Consider the following 23,790-nt stretch of genomic DNA (forward strand, 5'->3'; position numbering starts at 1 on the left):
ATGACAGCACACATTATCAAAAAAAAGGAAAATTGCATAAATCGGGAGGTGGAAAATTTGTAGGAAATATCAACAGGATGCTGACTTAAGTCGGCTTTAGTTTTGGACCGAGTTTTGTGGCCATGGGCAAAGCAATTTTATTTATTATTGCACTTTTGCCTCAGAACTGCTCCCAGAAAACGTCCTCCCAATTTCGGGCCAGGTTGCAGCCTCATCCGCCCGGACAGATTTCAGGTGAAAATAAATTATTAAGCTGCCCCAGACGTATGCACGTGAGCACTCCTAAGGATGTGTGGACCATGGCTATTTGCTATTACAATAATGTCCTGCCAAACTCATTGCTATTCCCTTTGTCTAGCCATTTTGGCATTTAATGCAGCCAGTGAAGGGAAATTAGCCAGACTCACATTGAGGCCGAGAAGTCGTAGCGGCACGTAAGAGTTAAGACCTGGCTGGGACATACTACTGTCAAGAGCGGCTAAATAAGGCTGCTGCTCTTTAGAAATATAGTGAATCTAATAAATAATTACAATATAAATGTAAGCTATTTAATTTCATTTAAACACTTATCATGTAACATCATGTAATATTGTGTACAATTATAGATCAATAATTATACTAATTATCAAATAATTTAATAACAATTTTTTTAAATTTCTTCCTAGGCAGTTTCCCCTGTAAAAATACTTACTTGCTGTTACAATTAACTCAGCTTTATAATGTTGTTTGCAATTTGCTTGGAATTACTGCTATACACATGAAAAAAATGGTAAAGAAGCGAAAGGCAGAGATGACAGCAGCTTGAGTTTATTTTTAATTTTATTCTTTATTCTCTAAAAATATTTTAAAATAGTCTAAAACATCTCACAAACCATAAATTCATTTTCAAAAATATTCCCTTTGCTGATTTTATCCATTTAAAGGTAGTTTCTTTACAGTGTAATGCAGTTAATAGGGTTAAGGTTCGAATATAAGCAGAACAATGGAATAACAAAGGATTTCAATGTGCTTTTGAATTGCGGAACAAATCAAAACTTATTTACTCAGTGATAATTAACTCCTTCCAAGGTTTCGTAAGGTTGTAATACAATGAAAGCATATCTTATTTTTTCTACAGACTAAATTATATTTACAATCAACTACTAAGCCAGGGGAATGTGACCCAAAAACCTATGCAATTAAGTCTTAAGTATCTTAAAAAAACTATTATTATAACAATATCTATGCAGATATCGCCTTGCAATTTGTGCTTGCGTTTTAATAGAGCCGCCAGAAATAAATTGATTTATTTTGTGGCAAAACAGCGACAAGTGAGAACTCTATCTCGGTACATTTCAGGGCAATTTAAAGCAACTTGACAGTGGCATTGCCGGCGCAAACTTTTAATCAGATATACACTGGCGGTGCTGGCATTCCTCTGGCTCTTGCCGGACCTGTGGCCAAAATGTTTTCAATATCATAAATTTTTAAAAATATCAACTGTGGAAATGTGTGTGTGTGTGTGTGTGTGCCGTTGAATTTGAATGTGTGCCAACAACTTGGGCGTAGCGGCCGCCGTCTCTCAGATTTTCGACATTCAACGTTCGACGACAACTCGACAGTTGCAATTTGTGCGTTGCCGCGACTCGAACGAACAACAGCAACGCGTGGCCAGAATTTCCCAGAATTTTTCATCGCCTTCCCCCGCGCGCAATTTGCAAAGGCGCAATTAATTGACAAGTTGTTAAACATATCTATTAAATTGCGATAAATGCGAGCGGGTGTGAGAGAACCTTTAAATAACTCGTGCACGCACCGCGTTAAAATTATCAATTAAAATCAATTAACAAGCGGTCCTCCTCGGTGATATATATATAAAATAAAATCAAATTTAAATACAAATAAAAGCGATGCCGGGAAGAAAAAAAGTAAACACCACAGGTAGCGCAGCGGCTGCATAATTAAAAATTAATTTACCACACGGACAACGGCAAATAGTACATGTAAAATGTAAACCACATTTACATAAGCACAGCAAGAAATTAGTACATTTTTTTTTAAAGCTAAATTTACAGCTAAATAGAACTGTTTTTTTTTTTTTTTTATAAATAAAATTGGGTATACTATATATAAAGGCAAATGTACAAGTAAAAGCAAAATTGGACTAAAAGAGTTGATTTTATTGTTAGTAAGCTTTTATTACGAAAATAATTATAAATGATCAACAACTCATACTGCTTTTGGTTTTATTTATATTTTGAAATAATTTATATATATATTATATTAATTAGTTTACAGTTTATATTTTTGTTTAAATTTATTTCAGTTTATTTCAGTTTGGTTTCTGTGGAATTATAATAGATTTTTAAACCAAGTTATTTTTTTGTACAAGACTTTTCTGAAATTAAATTATTGACTAGAAATAAATACAAAACAAAATACAAATAATTTTAAATAAATCTCAAAATTCCCAACCAGATTTTCTAAATATTTATATTTGTATAATTAATATATATTGCTTCCCAAAATCGTTTTCGTTTCTTTCCGTGTTCCGATTATTTGGTGAACGTGTATCTGCATATGGCCGAGCTTTTAATGACACGGCAAATAAAAGCCACGGGAGTCGGACTCGGGGCTATAGCCCCTCGATCGAGTGCACTATATAATCAGTGCCCCATGAAGACGTATAAAAATTCCTGAACCAACACAGAGAGCCAACACGAATCTATTTTGGATACTCTTTTTTTTTCTGTTCTTTGTTTTGTTCGAATTGTTCAGTTTGTGTTTTTATTTTATTTATTATTATTTTTTTTTTTTTTTTGTGAAATTGGAGAGTGAGGAACCACTGTGCCCACTGGGCGGGGTCTTTGGGGGTGTTTCTTTGTTGTGTTTTCGGTTTTTATTTATAACGGGCGCAATGTGGGCCCGGCGATATTCAAAAGCGTTGCCGCCTATAAATAAATCGGATATGAATGAATCCGATATATATGTATATATGCAGCAGCAAGCGATGAGAGAGGCCAGAAATATGGAAATTGATTTTTGCCACGCGAGCGGACTATGAATCATTATCCGATCGGTAGCGAATGATAAATGATTACGTTATCCGCACAAACTATTCAAATAAATCAAATTAATCGGAAATCAAAAAGGGTTGTTTATAGAGAATATAATAGAATATTAAAAGAAGATATATATACAAATTTTAAAAAATTAGGGAGACTTTAAATATACATTATTAACAATTAATTAGGATTTCTTGTTACAATTAATTCTTAAATCTAAAGGCAACTAGTTTTGTTACGACTGCATTGCATTTTTATTTATTTATTCTGCCTAGAAGTATGCAGTTGGAAAATTGTTAAATATATATTCCTTTCTTTTTTTGGAATATATGTATATTTTCGCCGGAAACATTCAATGCCATTTGAACTTTACCTGGCGTTTAAGAGGTTTGGTAAATATGGTACAAATTTTTGTGAACCTTAAATATATATTCCATATATATATTGTATAAACATATCTTCAGAGCAAAAAGCCAGACTTAAATTTCATTATTTTTAGATAAAATAAAAATGTTTTAAGGCCAGAAGAACCCCCGACTTCTTCTTAACATTTAAGCCAGTTTGTTTTAGTTAAAATCTGCATTAAAAAACCATCACAAATATATAGAAAATTACAGCTTAATTTTGTTGAGAATTAATAAACCCTTCAATGAATCCACAAAGTACCCCAAACTAAGAGGTGGTTCCCTTCTAGACAGGTGCAAATTAGTTAACTTGGTGCCACCTTCGAGACGGCGTCTAAAAGCCATCATCAGTTTAAATAAGTGGCTAATGGAGGAAATGTTGATCGATTGAGACACCTCGATGTTCATGTGGGGCGGAGCACCTGTTGCGGCCAGCTGAGTGCCATTTAATTGCCAGCTGTTGACAAGGGGCGTTGGGTGGTCTCCTGACCAAACCAAACCAAACCAAACCAAACCAAACCGAACCGAACCGTTGATTAATGAGCCAGAGCAGGGGACAGCAATTAGAATACAATTAGCAGTGGACGTCGCCACTAATGAGCGCTCTTGTCTTCCGTTCTTCCCTCTATCCTCCTCCCTTTTCCTTCCGTTCAGCACCATCACCGGAATGGCGGCCACAGGACAACAACAACAAACAACAACCACCAGAAAGACCAGAAGCCCAGGCCAGCCAAGGAGGCGAGTCCCTTGCCAGAGCAGGCGCTACCCTATCGTATTGAAAAATCTGAGATATATGGACGATATCTGGTGGCCAGTCGACAACTAGAGCCCGGCGAGCTGCTCATCACCGAGGAGCCATTGGCCATTGGACCCTGTGTGAGTGGCGATCCCGTCTGTCTGGGCTGCTACCGCCCGGTGACCCTTGCCTCAGATCAGTATCGCTGTCCCGCCTGTGCGTGGCCCTTGTGTGGCCCCAGCTGCTCTGGTTTGAACCATCGACATGGACACACTGCCGACGAGTGCCAGCTGTATGGAGAGCGAAAGGCAGCAGCTGGAGAACTGCTTACGGATCGCGCCGGTCCGGCGGAAGTGCGCGACCTATACGAGCTGGTGATGATCGTGCGCATCCTGCTGTTGCGCCAGCACGATCCGGAGCAGTTCCAGCTGATAGCCCGCATGGAGTCGCACACCGAGGAGCGCCGCAAGAATGCAGTACTCTGGCAGCACTACGAGGAGAAGGTGGTCCAGCGACTGAGACAGGACTGGCAGCTAGAGGATTTGCCCGCGGAGCAGGTTCATGAGGTGTGCGGGATACTGGATGTGAATTGCTTTGAGATCGGCCAGAATGGGTCCAAGGCGCGGACGCTATATCCGAGCGCCTTCCTGCTCGCGCACGACTGCCGTCCCAATACGGCGCACACGGACGATCCCAGATCCTATGCCATCCTGCTGCGCACCTCGAGGCGCGTGCGCGAGCGGGAAGCGCTGACGCTCAGCTATGCGTACACGCTGCAGGGCACCCTCAAGCGGAGGTCTTTTATGCACGAGGGGAAGCTGTTCTGGTGCCGCTGCGAGCGCTGTGCCGATCCCCGGGAGCTGGGCAGCGATTGCAGTGCTTTGGTCTGCTCTGCCTGCAGGGAGGGTACAGTGAGGGCATTGGAGCCACTGGAGCAGGCTGGCGACTGGGCGTGAGTATACAGGGAATATTTATATCCTTTTCGGGAGTAACATAAATCTCACTATATCCTGTTAGTTGCGATCGCTGCCCTCATCGGATGGGCTCTGAGGATCTGGAGCGCCTGCTGGACCGCATCAACAATGACCTGGAGTCCATAGATGTCCATGACATTCCCGGACTGGAGAAGTTTCTCCTAAGGTGCGTACTTCTTCCTGGTCAGGAATTACAGTCGGCAATATCTGTATACTTCTGCCAGCTTTTACTAATTTCAAGAATCATTTTAGACCAATCACCTCCAGGAGAAAGTCCTGCAGAAAGTCAGCAGCTCCTCGTCGCCACCTAAAAGCGCTTCTTCATAAATCTTTAAATTCTTAATAATAATAATAATAATAATAATTTTCTCTACATTACCTGAAACACTTTGACATCCTTTTATTGCTTTCTCACAAAGCCGATTGTCCCCTTCCCGCAGATATCGGAATGTCCTGCGACCCAACCACTATCTCCTGCTCTCGGCCAAGTACTCGTTGTGCCAGATATACGGCCGGATCGAGGGTTATTTGCTGCCGGAAATGTCGCCGGAAGATATTACCCGAAAGGAGAGCTATTGCCGAGAGTTTCTGGAAATCGTTGATATCCTGGATCCCGGTCTGACGCGTCTAAGGGGTATGCTATCCTTAAACGGTGCTTTCTCATAGTCTCATCTTTATGTTTTGCTTCAGGACTCATCATGTACGAACTGCACGCCCCTGTGATGGTTCTAGCCCAAATGGGCATGCAGAGGGGACAGATCTCACGCCAGGAGTTCCAGCGTCGGCTGAAGGAGGTGGTCAAGCTGCTCCAGACCAGCCGGGATATACTGTGCCTGGAGCCCGAGGGCTCAACCGAGCACGCAATGGGAATGGCAGCAGCCGATGCCCTCATTAAAATGGGTTGCTAGCCAAGAAATATAAGTAATCAAGGCTGCTAAAGGGGAGTTTATATGGAAATGTATCTCAAAATATATATTTATATATGTAATGCATATTTATTTTTATAAATCTATTAAGTTTTTTATTGTTGATAAATGGGATTTGAATATACCACACAACAACACTGCCTCACCAATCGTCCTCAACATTCAGCTGGGTTACCACTCGGGAGATGCTACAACTAGTTGGGAATTACAGTGTCAAGATAGTGATTTTTTGTAGTATTATTATTTTGTTCATTATAAATAATATAAAACGAAGCTCAAAACCTGCATTTAACATGGTGGAAAAGGCATGTTTCTAGGTTAAAGTTGCCTGTGTATCAAGGCAAATGTAGCTAGTCGAATGTTACTAAGCAAATGTTGCTAGGCAAATGTGGCTTGGCAAATGTGGGTAGGCAAATATTGCTAGGCAAATGTTGCTAGGCAAATGCTGCTAGGCAAATGTTGCTAGGGACATGTTGCTAGGCAAATGTGGCTTGGCCAAAGTTCCTACAAAAATGTGGCCAGACAAATGTAGCTAGTGAAATGTGTCTAAGTGAATGTATCAAGGCCAATGTTGCTAAGCATATGTGCCTAGCGAGAATTAGCAAATCATTTTCCTTGCTAGTAAAATGTAACTAAATAAATGTAGCTAGGCAAATGTTGCTAGAAACCAAATCAGCAACATATTTATATTGCCTATCTACAGCTTCAAAATAAACTTAATTTTCTAATAACTTTCATGTCTATACTTTTAATTTACTGAAATTTTAGTTGTACGTTCCCACAATTACATATTTATTTATTAATTAAATGTTTATATATATTCCTCAAACTTAAGATCAATCTCAATCATCAACAAAAACTCTTTCCCGTTCCAAAAATTGAAATTCAGAAAGGGTAGCTGCTCCCAGCACTCGCTGAAAATCTGTCTCGTCATTATTGATTCCAAGCTTTAACTTTATTCAAAAGTTATTTAGTGCTTTTGCTTCGTCTTGCCCTTGTTGCCTTGGCAGTGCTCTCTCTTTATTTTATTTTTCATTTTTTGAAGAATGTCAATAAGCGAAAACTCAAAGTGCTCCGACGACAACTCAACAGTTTTGAGTTCGGGCCCAGAAGTCCGCTCTGCCTAATTGTGTAAGCCCGGGAAAAACTGAATGAAAAAAGTGATGGAAAAGTCCGCTAAGGCAACAAAGACGGCTGGAAAATCCGCCACTGGGAATGAGAGGGCTGAGCTGAGCCAGAAGTTGCTCTTCAAGCCAATGTTAATTAATGGACATTTTGGCATTTTACTCGATACACCATTCAAATTGTCACAAAACCAGGCAGCAAACCAACACCAAACCAACTCTAACTTATTACAAAAGAAAAAAGTGACTAAATCCCAAGAGCTTTAAGGTGGAAAAGCCAGCGTTCTTGGTTGTAATTTTCCTTTGTCTTGCTAAAGAAAAGCTGCCCTAAGACGGGCAAAGCAAAAACACTATTATGAATGCATTGAATTTTTATAATCATCCACAATGTGGCCACATGCAGATAAAGTAGAATGCCCGTCCCCGAACAACACCCCCCCTAGATGCACTTTTCACAGCCTGCTCTGCAGGTATGACGCCCCACATATCACCGCCAAAGGAGCCAGGAGCCAGGAGCCAGGAGGAGCCACCAGGATGCAAGATAGTATGTGCTTGGTTGTGTTTGCAGGCAACCAAGCAAGTATATATGATGGCATCACCAAGGACATAAATGAAACAAAAACATTATCAATGCTAAGATGACGACACCAAGAAGACTAGATGCTCTGTAATAAATATATTTTCTTTAAATAAATAAATCTAAAATAAAATAATTACTTGAAATTATATAAAAAATTATGCCTTTAAAAATACTTTTATATAATAATCCCTTTCACTTTTTTTTTCTCTAAAAATAATTAGTAAAGTTTAACCCATTAAAAGTTATATATTTCTAAAGTTAATCAAAGCTTTGGATTTGGTTTTGGTTTTTTTAATTAAGGTTAACCTTATTTGGCCAGCACATAAGCTCCATTTCCCTTAGAGTGGACCAAACAAAAAGCGGCTAGAACTAAAAGCGTACGATAAATATAAATTGCATTGTGCAATAATCTTCAAAGTGCAACAAAGTAAAAAAAGCAACAACAACAATAAGTACAAGAAGCACGGCAAAGCAGCTAAAGCATACACACACACATTCAGAGGACAGGACACACCAACACAGACACGAACACCGACACCAACACGAACACATATAGGACACACAATGAGATGTTGCCGCATAAAGCCACATAAAAAATAAGAAGACGACGTTTGAGGATGAGAGGCAGGAGGAGCACCGCCAGGATGTGGCAGCCGCACACAAAGTAAACGGGCGGCGGATGGTCCACGGGGATACTGGGAACCAAAAGTGGAACTGGTTACTGCTTACTGGGTAGTAGTAGTGGGTACCGAATCCTGCCTCCTGCCTCCTGCATCCGCCACAAAGCCAAAGACATTGGCGTGGCTGCCAGAAAGGGGGGCGGACTCCCGCCAAATGACTCGTAATTGTTTGCAATTTCCCTCTCGCTCTCATTGTGATTTCACCAGTTATTGCAGTCAGCCAGTAGTCCTGGGTCCTGTATAAACAAAAAGCCACGATGCAGGTACAATTCAGCTCAATATATATGTGATTGTATCTGGCCAATCAGCTTAAGTTGTTGTCGCCGCTTAAAGAAAAACAATTTCCGCCATCGAATGGAGTCTTGAGTTGGGGCTTCTTAAGAAAGTTGAGGGAGTTTTTTCATGATTATTCATAAATATTAAATATTATTATTATTGTTTAGGAAATAAAGTTGTAAAAATAGTTTTCTATTTGCTTAAAAGTCAATTAAAGATAAGATAGAGAGGAACATTGGTAATTCTGATTTTATAGTTGAACTTTGCTCTATAATTCTTAAAGAGTTCTGGAAAGTAGCATATAAAGTAGTACAAATCTATTCAAGGAATATTTCTTTCAAAAAATCAAAGTTTTAGCAGTAACAATTTATTATTTTCATAATTAAATCAAGTTGAAGTTAACTATTTTTTAGTATTTCTATAATTAAATTTACTTATGACTTTAAAACAAATTTGTTGCTTAATTTATGCGATCTGCAAATATATCTACAAATCCACAAACAACATCATTAAGTACACCCCTATCTGCCCTGGTAACACTAAAAGATAAAAAAAAAAACTATAAGAGTTGACCGACAGCCGTCGCTTCATATAGGGAATGTTAGAACCAGTTGGGAATTAGATGTGCACATAACAATTTTTACGGAGAATTCGCCATGGTTTTTTAGGAAGAATTATGTATATAAAAATATTGACTTGCTTGGATTTTATGGTAAGCTGCCTTAAATTTATTAAAACTTTTTCTTAATTTTAGAGAAATGTTCTAAGTTTTTCTTAGATATTTCTTAAATATTCAAAAATATTTGTATCAATCTTATATATACTTATTTCTAGCTAATAATCTATTATTTGCATCATTAAATCAAGTTCAAGTTAATATATTTACTTTGATAATATTATTAAAATTATATTTCTATTTTTAACATATTATTGTCTACACCTTATGTATACCCCCGTTAGGACTCGACGCCCCTGCCTTTGGACCGCAACATTATGGCAGCTAACGGTGAGCCGATGATGCCGAGTATCTTTTGTATTTACTTCAGCGCCACAGCAAGGATGCGGCTACCAGGAAAGGGACAGGACCAAGCACAGAAGACAGAGCTGAACAGAAGCGGAGAAGGAGGAGGAGCTGGAAGCAGGAAGCAGGAAGCAGAAGGAAGAAAGCTGGGGAAGATGGAAGATGCAGCTCGGTGGCTGGCTATCAAAAGTGTTGCTTATTAAAATAAAATTTATTGCTTGTTTGCAGATAAAAACGAAGACAGAAGCACTGGAGCAGCAGCTGCAGCCTGCATCTGCAACGTAAAAGTGTTAAAACGATAAGCGGAAGCAGGAAGCAGCGCTGCAAAAGGATATATGTATGTATAACCCCAGAAAACAAGGACACGACAGCTTCTAGCTTCCAGTCCTCGAAAAAATAAAGAACTAAATCTAATGAGCAGGAGGAGTACCCTACTTGGGCTACCAACTTTCGACCCTTTCGAGAGCCTGTCTAGACGCAAAATCAGAAGAGTGACAAAAAGCCAGTTCGAGAGATTCTCACTGTGAAGAGCAAGTTCTGGACCCAGTGGCTGTCTAACCACCTGATTATACAGAGCTAGAAAATGTAGTAAGTTGTAAATAAAATAATAAATTAAATCATTTAATTTTCTTGTTAAAAAACTATATATTTCCAGATCAACAATCTCAAGCCGCACCTCATTTATGTGAACAAAAACAACAAACACACTTACAATGAGAAATACAAGTTAATTATAGCTGATTTATATTATATTTAGTCTTATATTTAGGATGTTTATATCAAGTGTAAGCCTGGTTCATTGCTGATTATATCCCAGTGATAGTTATAATACAAATTCGTGGTCATGGGGTCTCCAGGGTGGCATTTTCTCGCTCAGTGTGACGATGACGACGCCTATAATGCTGGGGAATCCCCCTTGTCGGAATGCCAAGTTGTCAAGTTCACAAATCGCAGAATAATTTAATTCACCGGCATGTCCTTGACTCCATCTCCTAGTAGTTGTTGTAGACAAACTCACTGAGCAGCGAATTGTTGGGCCCATCGCCGCCGGCAGTGCTGGATCCGGAGCCCGTGGATCCCGTGGAGCCGTCGCGCAGCAGGCGATGACGGAAGTGCATGGTGCGCAGGCGCTGCATCCGCCGCTTCAGGTTGCAATAAACCGGACAGCAGTCGGGGAAGGGCTTGTACATCAGCTCCTCCTCATCGCCCTGCTCGCACTGCTCGGGCAGGATGTCCAGGCAGCTGGAAGAGAGAGCAGAACAGTGGGCGGGGACACACAGAGGGACACAAAGAGGCATTAGTTCTGGCTCTACAATTTCCAAGGGTGGGGGTGGGGAAAGGGGTTTATAAAGGAGCATGCAGCATTCCTGCAGACAGGAGAGGAAGTGGTTGCACATGCTTAGCTAGATATGGCATTGGTCAACACTACTCATTCGGCCTAGACATTTTTTCCACTACGAAAATAGACCTGGAACGGGGCATAATGTGATTGTTCTCGCAGAACAGATTCGAGCACAGGCTGAGCAGGACAAGGCGGCGGGGCAGGAACTTGGACTGCTCCCACATGCAGCGCCGGAAGGTTCCTACACCAAAAAAAAAAATAAAAACCATAATAATTCAAAAGAAATATATATATTTTTATATAGAGAAACACTCACGCAGCACGCTGTTGTCGTTCTCGCCAGAATCCTCCTGCGTATTGTAGTTACGCTGCAGCTGGTAGTGCTTCATGTGAAACTGGCCAAAGCCAAGGACGCCGACAAGGGCCAGGCACAGCAGGACCCAAATCTTCTCCAGCTGGTACATCTCGTTGGTGGTTACTGGCTCGGCTGGCGGGTGCAAACTACGCGCTAAGCTCACACCAAGCCACACACAGTACAGCGGCGGCGGCGACATGCATGTCCATTATTACGTATACGCAACGTCTGACGGTCTTGTGTGTGTGTGTGTGTGTGTGACTGCCCCACTGTGTGTAGTTAAATTGGCGTTTGTGCCATGCCACTTGATTAAATCAAGAATAAAATTGCAATGCAAATTTTTGCGTTTTCACCCAGGCCTAAGCTGGCCCCGTGATTAATGCCCCCAATCCAATCCAAGCCAATCCAATCAAATCGCAGGTCCAGCTCCAGGTCCCACCTAATGTGAGAGACAAGAGCCCAGAGAGCGAGAGATTCAAACGAAACAGTTTGTCATAATAATCGTTTGTTTTCGCAACCATCGCAATAATGTCAAGTGCAAGTGTTGTGTGTTGTTTGTTGTGTACCGTGTGTGCCGTGTGTACCGTGTGTATGCCCAACAATAAAACTCAATTGCGATCGGTTTGAATGTTTTCTTTTTTTTTTTGGGGAGTCCATGGCATTATGTTGTTTTTTTACAAAATAAAATTAAATAAATATGTATACGTTTATATACATACATATGTTGCAAGGTGAAATTTTGCAAACGAAAAATCAGATAAAAGAATCGAGTCAAATAAAATTTGATATATTATTTAAAAAAATATATGAGTTACATTTTAACAAGAATTCGAATTGGGGATATATGACAAGAGAAAAAGATTGATACGATATATTGATAGCCAAAATATCGTAATTTTTTCTATATTCATAATATCGTAAAATTGTATACATCGAAAAGATATATATTTATATGAATTATCAAAATAAATTTTGATAACTAAAAATATCGTAAACATATCGAAAACATACGATAAATGTCGAAATTTATCGAAAGTATCGTTGACTCTAACATATCGATAATTGCTTAATGTTGAATGCATTTTAAAGACTTTTATATCTAAAATATATTAAGGGTGGATATAACGACAAATAGTAAAGTTTGATATATTACAAATATTTTATTTTTATGTTAACAAAACTAATTTTAGTATACAAATATCAATGAATTAAAAGTAAACCAACTACATGTATACCAACTTTAAAATATAGATTCGCTTCAAATATTAACAGATTTTCTTTAGTTTAATTATTATTGTAAAAATTAAAATTAACAAATTATATTATTTACTAATTTAAACATAATTTAACTTACTAAAACGAAAGTTTCCCTATATTATTAAATACTCTCTGGCTGCATTAGAAAGTCCATCTGCTGACTTCACTTTGACCCGCAAGGACAAAGTTCATCGAGGGCAGCTCCTCCCCCATATCCGCTGGATGCGAGTACTTGTAACCCATCTGTTTCCAGTATCTCTCCTCCTCTTCCTCCTCCCTCTTTTGGGGGGCGTGGTCTGTCAACTCATTAGCTGGGTCTTTAGCCCCCCGTCTGCTCCTCCTTCGAAGAGCAGGGGAAAAACCCTAAGTAGCTTAAAAGCTTTTTTTTCCAGAGCTGTCCCATGCAGGCGAAGGAACAGGAAAACTTCTGCGATGCATTAGAAAAATAATGTCTCAGTTGGCTTCAAGTCCTGTTTTTCCGCAGATGACACGCAGAGAATCTTAAAATATAAATAAGTAATCCGTAAGGAATTGATCATAATCATAGGAAACGAGGATTAAGATCTGACCAACCTCAACTCTATGTCTCATAGATCAGGCAAAGGCAGCAGAGCCACGTGCCAGAAGGGCTAAATGAATTGGTAAATCTGTTGCACTCACCTAGATTTCTGGGGACTAGGGATTAGCCCAAAGTTTTTCGGTGGCAGCAGCTGCTGGGAACCTGTAAATGGATAAACAGGAGAGGTAAAAGCCAAGGCTAGAGCTGGAAGCTGGAAGCTGGGAGGCGGAGCTGTTGCAGTCGCAAGTAAAAGTTTCATCTCGGCCTTCTCGAATCGCTGCACGCACTAATACACAGGGAACTTTCCCTCGCAGGAGGGAGGCAGGAGAGCCGTGGAAAAGTGGAAAGCAAAAATTTTGAAAACTTCGACTGGCAGTTGGAGAGCAACTCGGGCGGGCTCCACCGCCAACTCCTTGGATCGAATGGAATAAGAAAGCGCTGCGTTTTATTTATACTCGACGCTCTCGTACACTTTCAACTGTCTGAAAATCGTATAAATAATTTCTTGGCATCTTTTCTTTTGCCATTTTTGAAGCATGCACTAACGAAAATGATTACAAACTTTCCCCAAATGACATCGTAAAAAGTTAAATAAGTTTTTTTGCCGGCAACAACAGCGACACGATAAGTGCTAGCAAATTCCACGCGTAATTGCATTCGGAATATTTATTTGGCAGAGTTGAGCTGAGGGGGTTTTAAGTTTTCAGGGAGCTCCCTACTGCTGCACACATCGCATATCGCACATGCGTCACATCACGTATACGCCACCGTGGCAGCTCAGCATCAGCTCTCGAATTAGCTACGTACTTCACCTGCAATTCAGAAATCTCCTGGGCGACGCCTTAATTTAATTTATTAGGACCTTTCTGGAGTACTTTGCGGGCTTACTTGCGGCATGGCATTTTGTTTTCTTTTTTCGTTTTGTTTCATTTCAAATTAACCATATTTCAGGTTCGTCAAGTCTTGTGTTTTAATATCACGCATACGCCATGGTGAGCGGGGAGCATGCATGAAATATATTAAATAAACCAATTTATTTGTTTTCTTTATTTAATTTTTTAGAAAGTCGAGAATTAGTATTTATAATACTATATATTCATGCAAAAATATAATGTAAAATATATTAGGCAAGAAGGGAAGCTTTATCTTTAGCTTGGCTCATTTTTCAACATTTTGTAAGCATTGAAATAAGTGAATTCATTATAAATTCCATTCCTAAAATCCCCACCTCACACCCTCTCCTGCTGTTTCTATTAATTTCCCATTGTGAAAATATTAAATATAGCTTTAAGCGTCCAAAGTGCCATAAATTCCATATAACGCCCTGGCACAAAGGCGATTCCCGTCACGCCACTCGCCACCACCACCCGCGACCACCAGCCGACACCCACAGGACGAAGGACCTGCTGCGTTATATTTAGAGCAGGCAACAATTAAGTTTGTAAAAGTTAAAAGTTTTTCAGCGACAACATTGTCTGCGACGACCTTTTGTTTGCACGTGCCCGTTATCCACTCGCTTCACTTCTTCGCCCTCCGCCATTTCCATTCCCGAAACGATTCCCATTCCGCCTGCCCAACTCCAACTAAGCCACATCGCTGGAGAGATCTGAAGGATGGACCATAGAGACAGGCGACCGGAGACTGGAGACCACCTGGGGGGGAATTGGCTCCATGGGGCGTGACGGGGCCCAGATGTACGTGTTGTTGTGGAAGGCGTAAACTGTATTTTTATGACACTAAGCAAACAATTAACTCGGGCGGCGGCTAAGCGTTTGAAAATTACACTGGAAATTAAACATTATACTCAAAATTTCAGTATTTTATTACTTAAACTGAAAAGGTAAAGTATCTGGAAGTAAATAAATTATAAAATTATATACCATATAAAATATAGGTAATACTATTCAAAATAAATATTTAGCTAAATATTTCTTTTTCTTAAAAATTTATATATAAACCCAATCATTTCTTGTGGTGCACAGACACAACCGCCAAGACAATGGACAAAGGTAACCCATCCCCCGGCTGGTCCTTTTGGCAAATCACATGCAGCCGGGGGAAGCGAAAGGACCTACCTCCTGCGATGCCTGCGAGTTGGTTACTTTATTTTCGGGACGACCGAGTCAATTAGAATGCTAATTTGTATGCAAATATTTGTGAATTGAATGAGGTTAGGCCGGTCTCGGCTCTCTCCAGTACATACATACTACATACTATATCTGTATCTGTGCCGCCTTTGTCCCCTTGTGGCCCTTTGTTTATTTGTTTGTGTCCTTTATTACGAAACCGGAAATAAACTAAAAGCCAGCCGAAAGGGAAAGTAAAGGAAATTGCCTGCAGCCTGGCGCCAAGGCAATGAACACCTCTCGAGAGGGCCTCCTCAAGTGGCATATGGTTGATAAGTGGAAGGAGAGCGCAAGGACACAAGGACAATTCATCAGGACCTCCTTGGGAGCGAGAAGGTGTGAGATTTGAAAGCAATCAGCATTAATGACTTCTAGTTGAGACAGACACTTAAAAGGGTGTCTGAGTATCAATACTAAATTTACAAGTAGCTTCGAGTTCTTAAAGAGGTTTTATGAATTTTATGAATTTCTTTAAAAGAAATGGCTACCATTTACCTAAAAATTTTACAAAAAAACTTAACAAAAAGCTTCATTAAATATTATAAAATAGACTAAAAGACAATGATGGACTCATTTCCGACCCAATATATCATATAAATCAGGCAAACTAAAGAACACCAATGGTTGTTTGTCTAGGCAACCTGTTCTTTTATACCTTTCTCCGGTTTTTAACCTTAACCCACTCACTTTACCACTAAAAGGATAACGAAACCATTTGATTATTTTATGCAGTAACCCATATTTATTGAAGAAGCATACAATTCTTAGTCAGAGAAAGTATTCGCAAAAAAAAAACAAAAAAAAAAGCCTGATGAAGAGGGAAAAGGGAGGAGGTGAAGGAGCAGCAGATGACCCAGAGGGTCCTCAATAGTTGGGCTCCTTGCCGAAGAAGGAGAAGGTCTCGTTGCAGCGAATCTCGTAGCAGTCTGGGAAGGAGGTGAAGTGCCTTGACAGCCGCAGATCGAATATGAATTCGCAGTAGGGATAACTGAAAGAAGAAAGAACAATAAACCATAAGCCAAACGGGCCATTCTGGATGTTATATATAGCTATAGAGGGGGGGGGGAGAGTGAGTACTACGGTGCTGATATAATATTTATTCCGATGGCGGTGGCCATAACAGCTCTTTGCTGGAAAAGAAACAATGCTGCCAGCAGCCATTTTAATTGTTATGCAATTCAAATGCCAACGTCTATATGTACTTGTATCGGTACATATATATATCGCTATATATGTATGTGTGTATAGAGAGCGCCCCAAGGCTCAAGTCCGAAAAGCAAACCCCAAGCAAAAGCCAAACAAGTTTATTTTAAAATGCAATTCACACTACGAAATAACAGAAGCATGCATAAATTGCAAATTGCAGCGAGAGTGGGCGGATTTTGGGTGCAATCTATATACCATATATTTAATATATATGTATAGTGTGGATATGTTGGATTTCAATGGCAGGGAATGGTGCGAACTGGTAGCGATTGCCTAACTTACATCGGCGGAAACCAGAGAAAGCAGCGATATGTGCAGAGTATGCCAAAGGGTCGCTTAAATTCACCGTCTGGCGTTTGGATCGAGCCCGAGTTGTGTTTCCTCCAGCACTGCGATGCCCAGCCTGGAAATATATATATTATATATATGTCTATATAAAGGGGTAAGTTTGGTAAAGTTAAGAATGAGCATATATTCTAGCTAATCTGAGTTGGGAGTGGGTCTTCTGCTCTTTCTTGGTATAAAACAATTAATGCTCAGGTGGGTTTTTTTTACTGCAATTGAGGTGGAGTTTTGATTAATTTAAGGTGATTTTTATTTACCTATTTATTTACTTATTTATATATTGACTTATTTCTCTTATTTATTTAGTTATTTAGTTATTTATCTATTTATTTATTTAATTGTTCACTATTACTCCAACAATAAATTATTCTTTTCGACATTTTTAACAGACTATTAACAGTTTTAAATAAACTTTAACGTTTATAAAAGTATTATTTTATAATACAAATTTTTTTTAATATGTATTAAATATTAATATTAATATTAAATTATAATTAAATATTTATTAACCATTACTTAAGCAATAAAATATTATTTTTAACATTTCTAAAAGACTATTAACTGTTTAAATTAAACGTTAACATTTATAAACGTTTTAATCCTTATTCAAGTGCTTTTTTACATTTTCCTAAACTAAACTTACTTTAAGTAATGATACAAAAAAATCTAATAAAACACAATAAACTCTTTAATCATTTATTATATTTACAAGTTTAAACACTTTTAATGTATTCCCACATCAATACTCAGCATACAGTTTCTTAGAGGGACCACAGTGCGTATGAGCAACGAATCATAATTTCTCACTGATCAAACTTTCAACACAAACAAAAAAAGAGGTAAAAGGAACTAAAACAGTTAGAGAGAAGGGTACTACGTACTTCCATAGTTGTAATCACATAAACAGCAGAGTATTAATAGCAATATAAATGCAATTGTTGTGGTGCCTCTGCGAGTATTTATTACAGTGGTTGTTGATGCTCCCGTTTCGGTTATCGACTTATCGGCCATTGCACAACAATCGTAAGCACAACTGCCGCCACCGCCACCGCCACCGCCGCCGGAATCGCAATCGGTATCGAAAACTAACTCTGAATCTGAAACTGTATATGAGCCTGAACTTGAGCCTGAGCCGGAACGTGAGCCTGGGCCAGAGCCAGAGCCTGGGCCTGCCATGGATAGTCTTTTAGGACTCGCTTTGGGCTCCGGAAATGCTTTGGATGCTCTGCGTGGATGTCTCGGCGTGGTTTTAACCGCGAGTGTGCCAAAAAATCGGTCAGCGGAGCAAGCGCGAATCCGAATGCGGAGGAGGAAAAAGTGTAAGCACACAGACGGAGCACGACGAACGGCAAAGAAATGCCACGAGCTGGTGCCTGGGCCCAGTGCCTGGGCCTGTGCGCGCCTAAATTGATGCCAATTGATAAATTATCGCGTGCGGGTGTGTGGGTATGCGACCCCCTTCCACCAGGTCTGCCAGCGATACCTCTACCTTCTTCTCCTTCGTTTGCCACCCATCTCCGACCACTCTAATATGATTATTACACTGCGAAAAATATTATTGAGCTCAAAATGTTGTGTGTGTTTTTTTTTTTTTGGTAGGAAAATGGCTCTCAGCTCACAACTGGAAATATATACATATGACAGCAATGATCTTCTGTCTTGCCTCCATTTCAGTCTTTCTATATATCGCCCTGTTTGTCTCGTTGTTAATCTTCTTACTCGTTTCTATGTCCGTCTCTCTGTCCGTTTCTCTACTTGTCTTTTTGTCCGTCTCTCTGTACGTGTTTTTAGTCTTCTCTCTACTCGTCTCTCTACTGGTCTTTCTATTGATCTCTCCACTCGTCCCTCTCTACTGGTGTATCTACTCGTTTCTCTACTCTTTTTTTTTTTGCTCTTCTCTCCACTTGCCTCTCTACTCGTCTCTCTACTTGTCGCTCTACTGGTCCCTCTACTGTTCCTTATACTTTTCTTTCTACTCGCCTCTCTACTCGTCTCTCAACTCAACTCCCTACTCATCGCTCTACTTACTCTCTACTCGCTTCTCTGTCCGTCTCTCTACACGTTTTACTGTCCCTCTTTCTACTTTTTCTGTCTGTTAAATTGTCCGCCTCTCTTTCTATCCTCTACACGGTTGTCAATAAAAACATTTAGATATCTAGAAAAATAAATTATTAAAAGTTCAATAAAAGATATATATATATTTTTCAGTGTAGTCCCAGGGCAACAGGCAGGGACAGTCACATCCTCGTTTTCCATTCCACGTCTCCGGTTTCGGTTTCGGTTTCGTTTTTTGGTTTCGTTTTCGGTTTCCATTTCGGTTTCAGTTTCGGCTCCCATAGAAGCGTCGTGTTGACAGCTCTTGTGTGGCTCAATCAGTCAGCTATCGCTCATCACATCTCGCCTCCTCTCATCCCATTTCAGGTCTCGGCTGAGTGCAGCCAGGGGAATGCAACATGCTTTTTTCAGTGTGTCCACTCAAACTTAGCATAATGAGTCAATCAATCAAGGAATCAACTCAACCAATCACTCAGCATTATTCATAATGATTCCACTGATTCATTTACACCTACCTTTGGGGATGCATGACTCATAAACTATACATCTAGTAGATTGTAAGTTGATATCTAAATGATATTATAAGATACATTTTATGGAAATAAAAATATTATAATTTAATATTTTATAGTCTATGAATAATATTGATTTTGTTGTACAAAATATAATAAGGGGACCAACTCAAATAATTAATAAATGAAATAAATATTTAAACCTTTTACTTTTCTTTCCTTTATATTTTATAGATTCCTTATATTTTCCATGTAAATAAAGCCTTATATATTACTTAATTTCAAACCCTTATATAATTCACATTTAAACACAATTATAATCCATTTAAAGGGGTCCCATATATGCAGTTTGTACCCTAACAAAAAAGGCCAGATACTTGCACAATTTTGTCGTAATTAATTTGTTTATAACTATTTCAAAATAATCTAATTCCCAGAGGCCCCTCTAGAAATTGCTGTAATTTGCCAATCAGCATTGAAATAGAAGCCACACCGCCGACGCAGTCAAACGCAATAGAGCCAACTACGCACTACGATCTATGGCACACACTGCACACTACACACTACACACTATATACTGTATACTGTATACTATATACCACATACTATATAGGTATATACATATATAGCAACATACAACGCACAACGACCACGACCCAAATCCCAGTTACGAGTGCCGAATCGAGTCGAGAGATCGCTTGATCTTCTGCTTCTGCGGGTCCATTGGCCTTCAGCGATCAATGTCATTTCGTTTGATTCCATTAAAGTGCGCGGCGGCCCCATCTGGCGTTTGAATGGGCCACCTCCTCGGCTCCCTGCCTAACGCTGGAAACTGGCAAACTGGAAACGGGAAAATAGAGAAATGGGAAGCTGGCTAGGAAAGGGAACCCCCCATGTAACCCGTCCGCGACTCAGGTGCGCAAGTTAACAGCTCCATTGACTACGGCCACATAATTTATCTTATTTTTAGCCAGAGCCACCACCTGACACAACTCCACCACCCTCGGCCAGGGTTCGGGAAACGCTTTGGCATAACTTTGACTGGCTTATAAATGTCGAACGATTTATTTGCGGCTGAAGTTCGCCGAGTTCCGAGCGCTCTCCATCTGCATCTCTGCGTGGACTCTAACCAAGTTTGGTTAACGCCCCCTCATCCGCTTGCCAGCCATCAGCTTGAACGAATATATCGCTTTTAACCAGGTGGAGGATGGCGCATGGAAGAGGTTGGAGGTTGGAGGTTGGAGGTTGGGGGTAGCAGGAACCGAGAGCTCTGGAAAAAATGACGTTGGTAACAAAGTGTTTCAAATTTGTTTACTACAAAAAGTGGATTGCTTTTTGGGCGGCCAGGTATGAGTATGAGTGTGTGTGGCCAGGTAATTGGGCGTGGCCCCTGCCTGGTTTGGATGGGTCCATTGATAGCTTTTGTGGCTTTTCAACTTTGCCATCATCAAATGGAGTGCGAACAGCGAACCCGACTTTAACTGGTAGTTGGAACTTTGGCTGCAACTATGTTGGAAGTACAAGCACACAATCCAGTTTGTGGCTTACAGGATATATGTCTATATATCCATCAGGAAAGGTATGACATTTGATTAAGTAAAAACATTTTAGCCAGAGAATCATAAGCTAGAATGAAGGAGCTCTTAAAAAGCAGCGAGTTATGGGAGTTTTCTTTTAGTTGGTTAAGAAATAGATTTAGGAAAACGTCTCTTAACTTGTATATAAATCAGCAAAATAACTTCCTGCCCAATAAAACATTGCATCTTCATAAATTATATGTTTGTATTAATAGTACATCCTCGGCCTCTACAATTTCACATATAAAATCTAGTAATAATCAGACTTATGCTATGAAAAAAAAAGCACTTATTACTTATTACGTCTACACTCGCCACAAATACACACTAGTTACTCAAAGTAGTTTAGAAGCGTACACTTGACGCTGGTACAGTCGGGCAGTGACGTGAACAGCACGCAGGATAACTTATAGTCGTAGATGAACTCGCAAGTGGGAAAGCTGCCATTAAAAAGAAATGTGTATTAAAAAGAAATCCAAGTTAGCACACGGAAACAATTGCTGACGACGACGATGGCGACTTACCTGACGGTGAAGAACCAGGTGCACTTGAAGTTGCACAAAATGCCGTACGGCTTCTTCAGCTGCTCCTTTTTGTTGACAACGGTATTCTGCAGATTGTAGCCATCGTAGCGACGCCAGCAGTGGTTGATGTTACCTAAAAGTCAAAGTTTTAACAACAAATATATGAGTTATAGAGTTATCGATTTATATTTTTGGGACTTTACGAAATAATACTTATTTCTTGTAAATGTTAACTTAACGATATCAAAAACACTCTATTTCTTAGGTATCCATGAATTTTTCATTTTTCATTTATCGATAACAATTTCAAAATTCATCATAATATATATTAAACATATATTAAGTTACTAATGATGACTCGTTACTTTTAGGAGTGAATAATATAAAAACCGATATAAATAAAATCGATTTATTGGTTTGTTATTGACACATTGTCGAATTTCTTTAAAATAAATAATTCTATTTACTCTTAAGACTGAACAATGCAATTTCAGAATTTATCGATATTTATCGATAATTTTCCGATATTTTCCCCTTAATTTGAATATTTCCACATCCGGTTTAACGGCTACTTACGGCGAATATGATGACTGCCGCCATGATGGTGAAAATCTCGCCCCTCCAGCTGCCCCCCATGCCCGTTGGTGGCATCCACGCCCCTGATGCCACCGATGCCTCCGCCTCGGCCACCGAAAAGCAAAAGGTACCAGAGCACCAGCGAGCTGACGATGAAGATGTAAGTCACTAATTTGGCCATTTCCGCTGCACACACACACACGCACACACAGTGCTACTCCTTTTAGCTGCTGACGGCTGACTGCTCCTTTCCTTGGCCACTTTCTTTCGAAGCTGTCTCAGTGCGTATCCGTATCCGTATCCGTATCCGTATCCGTATTCGTATTCGTATCTGTGTGCGGTGTGTGCAAGGGTGATGGTGTGTGCGGAGTGCGTTGTGTGTGTACGGTGTGTGTTATGGCTGTCGCTTTCGTTGCCGCTGCGAATGTCGCCCCTGCACTGAATACATTTTCAGAACCAACAAAAGTGAATTCGCCTCGCTGTCTCCCAAAACACTGCCGATCCGCTCGACGGTCCGATTTGCTCCAGGTCGCTCCGCTCCGTCAGAGTCACCAGCGTGTCCAGCGTTTATTTTTGGATCTTTTCGGTGGACATTGGCGCACAAACTATTCAATTTGAGGCATTGCCTACCTTCTCATCCTCCTCCTCCGCCTGTCACTCAATTCGCTAATTTAAATAATCAAATGCGAATTAGCATTTGGGGTGCACAGCAAGGGTGTGTGTGTGTGAATGGGGTGTGCGTTTTGAGGGGGGTTTTGTGGGGTAGAGCAGGCCAAAAACGGGGCTACGAACCCGCTTTGTGGCTCACTTACTCGGCGCATGCAGTTGCGACTGACTGACCAGCAAGGTTATCGCAACGCTGACAGCTTTATATCGATATTTATCGGAAATCGGTGAAATTTTCAATTTATTCAACGAGTAGTGCTCACGTTTGACAGGAATCTATAGATAGTAAAGGGATCAAAAGACGAAAACATACATAATGTTAATATTTATCAATTTATCGCCAAAGCTATCGATATTTATTGGAACAAATAGGATAAGCAAGTAAGTGACTAACGGTTTATTTCTAAAATTATCCATTTACGTAATTTATTTTTGGCATTTTTCAGTGCTTCAACCGAACAAGACATATGATTTTCTAGCTGTATCAACAAGTAAAATAAAATAATAATAGTAAAGTAATATATATACATATATAAATAAAAAATTTAAGATCTCATCTTTGGCATTACCAATAAATATTGACAACATTTAAATGACAAACAAAAATGAATACATTTCTTCCCTTCCAATTACTTAACTAGATGTGTTTCTCAGCTGCTTTCACCTTTCTCGTGGCTACACACCCCTCTAGTCATCTTCGCCAAATGAATGCTAGTCAAAGCCCTTATAAATTAAATTTTTATTTAGCTGCAGTTGACAATTTATTTGCATTTCATTTACCACAAAAGCGAACAGGCAAGGCACAGAAAAAAAATGAAACACCCTAGAGTGCAGCGAAAATCACTTTGGCTTCGACTAACAATTACCCTTTTTACTTTTACTAATAAATAAAATAAATTTATTACACTGTTTGTTTAAGAAATCT

The 23,790-nt window shown here is 39.8% G+C and overlaps 4 protein-coding genes across 5 annotated transcripts; 1 reads left to right on the plus strand and 3 right to left on the minus strand.

The window, feature by feature from the left end:
- Window positions 1–1,624: 1,624 nt before the first annotated feature.
- Window positions 1,625–6,166, plus strand: SmydA-4 (SET and MYND domain containing, arthropod-specific, member 4). The gene is made up of 5 exons (XM_017180655.3): window positions 1,625–1,907; window positions 4,103–5,136; window positions 5,202–5,324; window positions 5,599–5,792; window positions 5,849–6,166. The coding sequence occupies exons 1-5, from the start codon at window positions 1,890–1,892 to the stop codon at window positions 6,064–6,066; spliced, it is 1,587 nt and encodes a 528-aa protein (XP_017036144.1). The 5' UTR covers window positions 1,625–1,889; the 3' UTR covers window positions 6,067–6,166.
- A 4,219-nt stretch (window positions 6,167–10,385) lies between these two features.
- On the minus strand, window positions 10,386–11,625 carry LOC108084451 (uncharacterized protein CG1552). 2 transcript variants are annotated; one of them, XM_017180661.3, is made up of 3 exons: window positions 11,424–11,625; window positions 11,234–11,348; window positions 10,386–11,007 (listed from the first exon to the last, which is right to left on the minus strand). In XM_017180661.3, exons 1-3 carry the CDS (start codon window positions 11,569–11,571, stop codon window positions 10,758–10,760), a joined length of 513 nt encoding a protein of 170 aa, XP_017036150.1. In that variant the 5' UTR covers window positions 11,572–11,625; the 3' UTR covers window positions 10,386–10,757. The 2 variants fall into 2 exon arrangements, with proteins under 2 accessions (XP_017036150.1, XP_017036149.1); XM_017180660.3 differs by having other exon boundaries at window positions 11,195–11,348.
- A 4,529-nt stretch (window positions 11,626–16,154) lies between these two features.
- LOC108084460 (uncharacterized) lies at window positions 16,155–18,290 on the minus strand. The gene is made up of 3 exons (XM_017180671.3): window positions 17,837–18,290; window positions 16,893–17,013; window positions 16,155–16,392 (listed from the first exon to the last, which is right to left on the minus strand). The coding sequence occupies exons 1-3, from the start codon at window positions 18,129–18,131 to the stop codon at window positions 16,269–16,271; spliced, it is 540 nt and encodes a 179-aa protein (XP_017036160.1). The 5' UTR covers window positions 18,132–18,290; the 3' UTR covers window positions 16,155–16,268.
- Window positions 18,291–21,314: 3,024 nt separating this feature from the next.
- LOC108084461 (uncharacterized) lies at window positions 21,315–22,804 on the minus strand. Its single transcript, XM_017180672.3, has 3 exons — window positions 22,200–22,804; window positions 21,624–21,756; window positions 21,315–21,539 (listed from the first exon to the last, which is right to left on the minus strand). The coding sequence occupies exons 1-3, from the start codon at window positions 22,378–22,380 to the stop codon at window positions 21,431–21,433; spliced, it is 423 nt and encodes a 140-aa protein (XP_017036161.1). The 5' UTR covers window positions 22,381–22,804; the 3' UTR covers window positions 21,315–21,430.
- Between the last annotated feature and the right edge of the window lie 986 nt (window positions 22,805–23,790).

The sequence above is a fragment of the Drosophila kikkawai genome, chromosome X (assembly GCF_030179895.1).
Source record: "Drosophila kikkawai strain 14028-0561.14 chromosome X, DkikHiC1v2, whole genome shotgun sequence".
NCBI classification, from domain to species: Eukaryota; Metazoa; Arthropoda; class Insecta; order Diptera; family Drosophilidae; genus Drosophila; species Drosophila kikkawai.

Excerpts from the sequence above, each read along its gene's own strand:
- SmydA-4 (XM_017180655.3), top strand. Across the intron at positions 5,325-5,598 it reads CTGGAGAAGTTTCTCCTAAG|ATATCGGAATGTCCTGCGAC; the intron begins GTGCGTACTTCT and ends CCCTTCCCGCAG. Across the intron at positions 5,793-5,848 it reads CGGTCTGACGCGTCTAAGGG|GACTCATCATGTACGAACTG; the intron begins GTATGCTATCCT and ends GTTTTGCTTCAG.
- LOC108084460 (XM_017180671.3), bottom strand. The coding sequence starts at position 18,131 with ATGGCAGGCCCAGGCTCTGGCTCTGGCCCAGGCTCACGTTCCGGCTCA. Across the intron at positions 17,014-17,836 it reads ATGTGATTACAACTATGGAA|GCTGGGCATCGCAGTGCTGG; the intron begins GTACGTAGTACC and ends ATATATTTCCAG. Across the intron at positions 16,393-16,892 it reads TTTCTCTGGTTTCCGCCGAT|TTATCCCTACTGCGAATTCA; the intron begins GTAAGTTAGGCA and ends TTCTTCTTTCAG.
- LOC108084461 (XM_017180672.3), bottom strand. The coding sequence starts at position 22,380 with ATGGCCAAATTAGTGACTTACATCTTCATCGTCAGCTCGCTGGTGCTC. Across the intron at positions 21,757-22,199 it reads CGGCAGTCATCATATTCGCC|GTAACATCAACCACTGCTGG; the intron begins GTAAGTAGCCGT and ends TTTGACTTTTAG. Across the intron at positions 21,540-21,623 it reads ACCTGGTTCTTCACCGTCAG|CTTTCCCACTTGCGAGTTCA; the intron begins GTAAGTCGCCAT and ends TTTTAATGGCAG.
- LOC108084451 (XM_017180660.3), bottom strand. The coding sequence starts at position 11,571 with ATGTACCAGCTGGAGAAGATTTGGGTCCTGCTGTGCCTGGCCCTTGTC. Across the intron at positions 11,349-11,423 it reads GAACGACAACAGCGTGCTGC|GAACCTTCCGGCGCTGCATG; the intron begins GTGAGTGTTTCT and ends TTTTTGGTGTAG. Across the intron at positions 11,008-11,194 it reads AAAATGTCTAGGCCGAATGA|CTGCCTGGACATCCTGCCCG; the intron begins GTAGTGTTGACC and ends TCTCTCTTCCAG.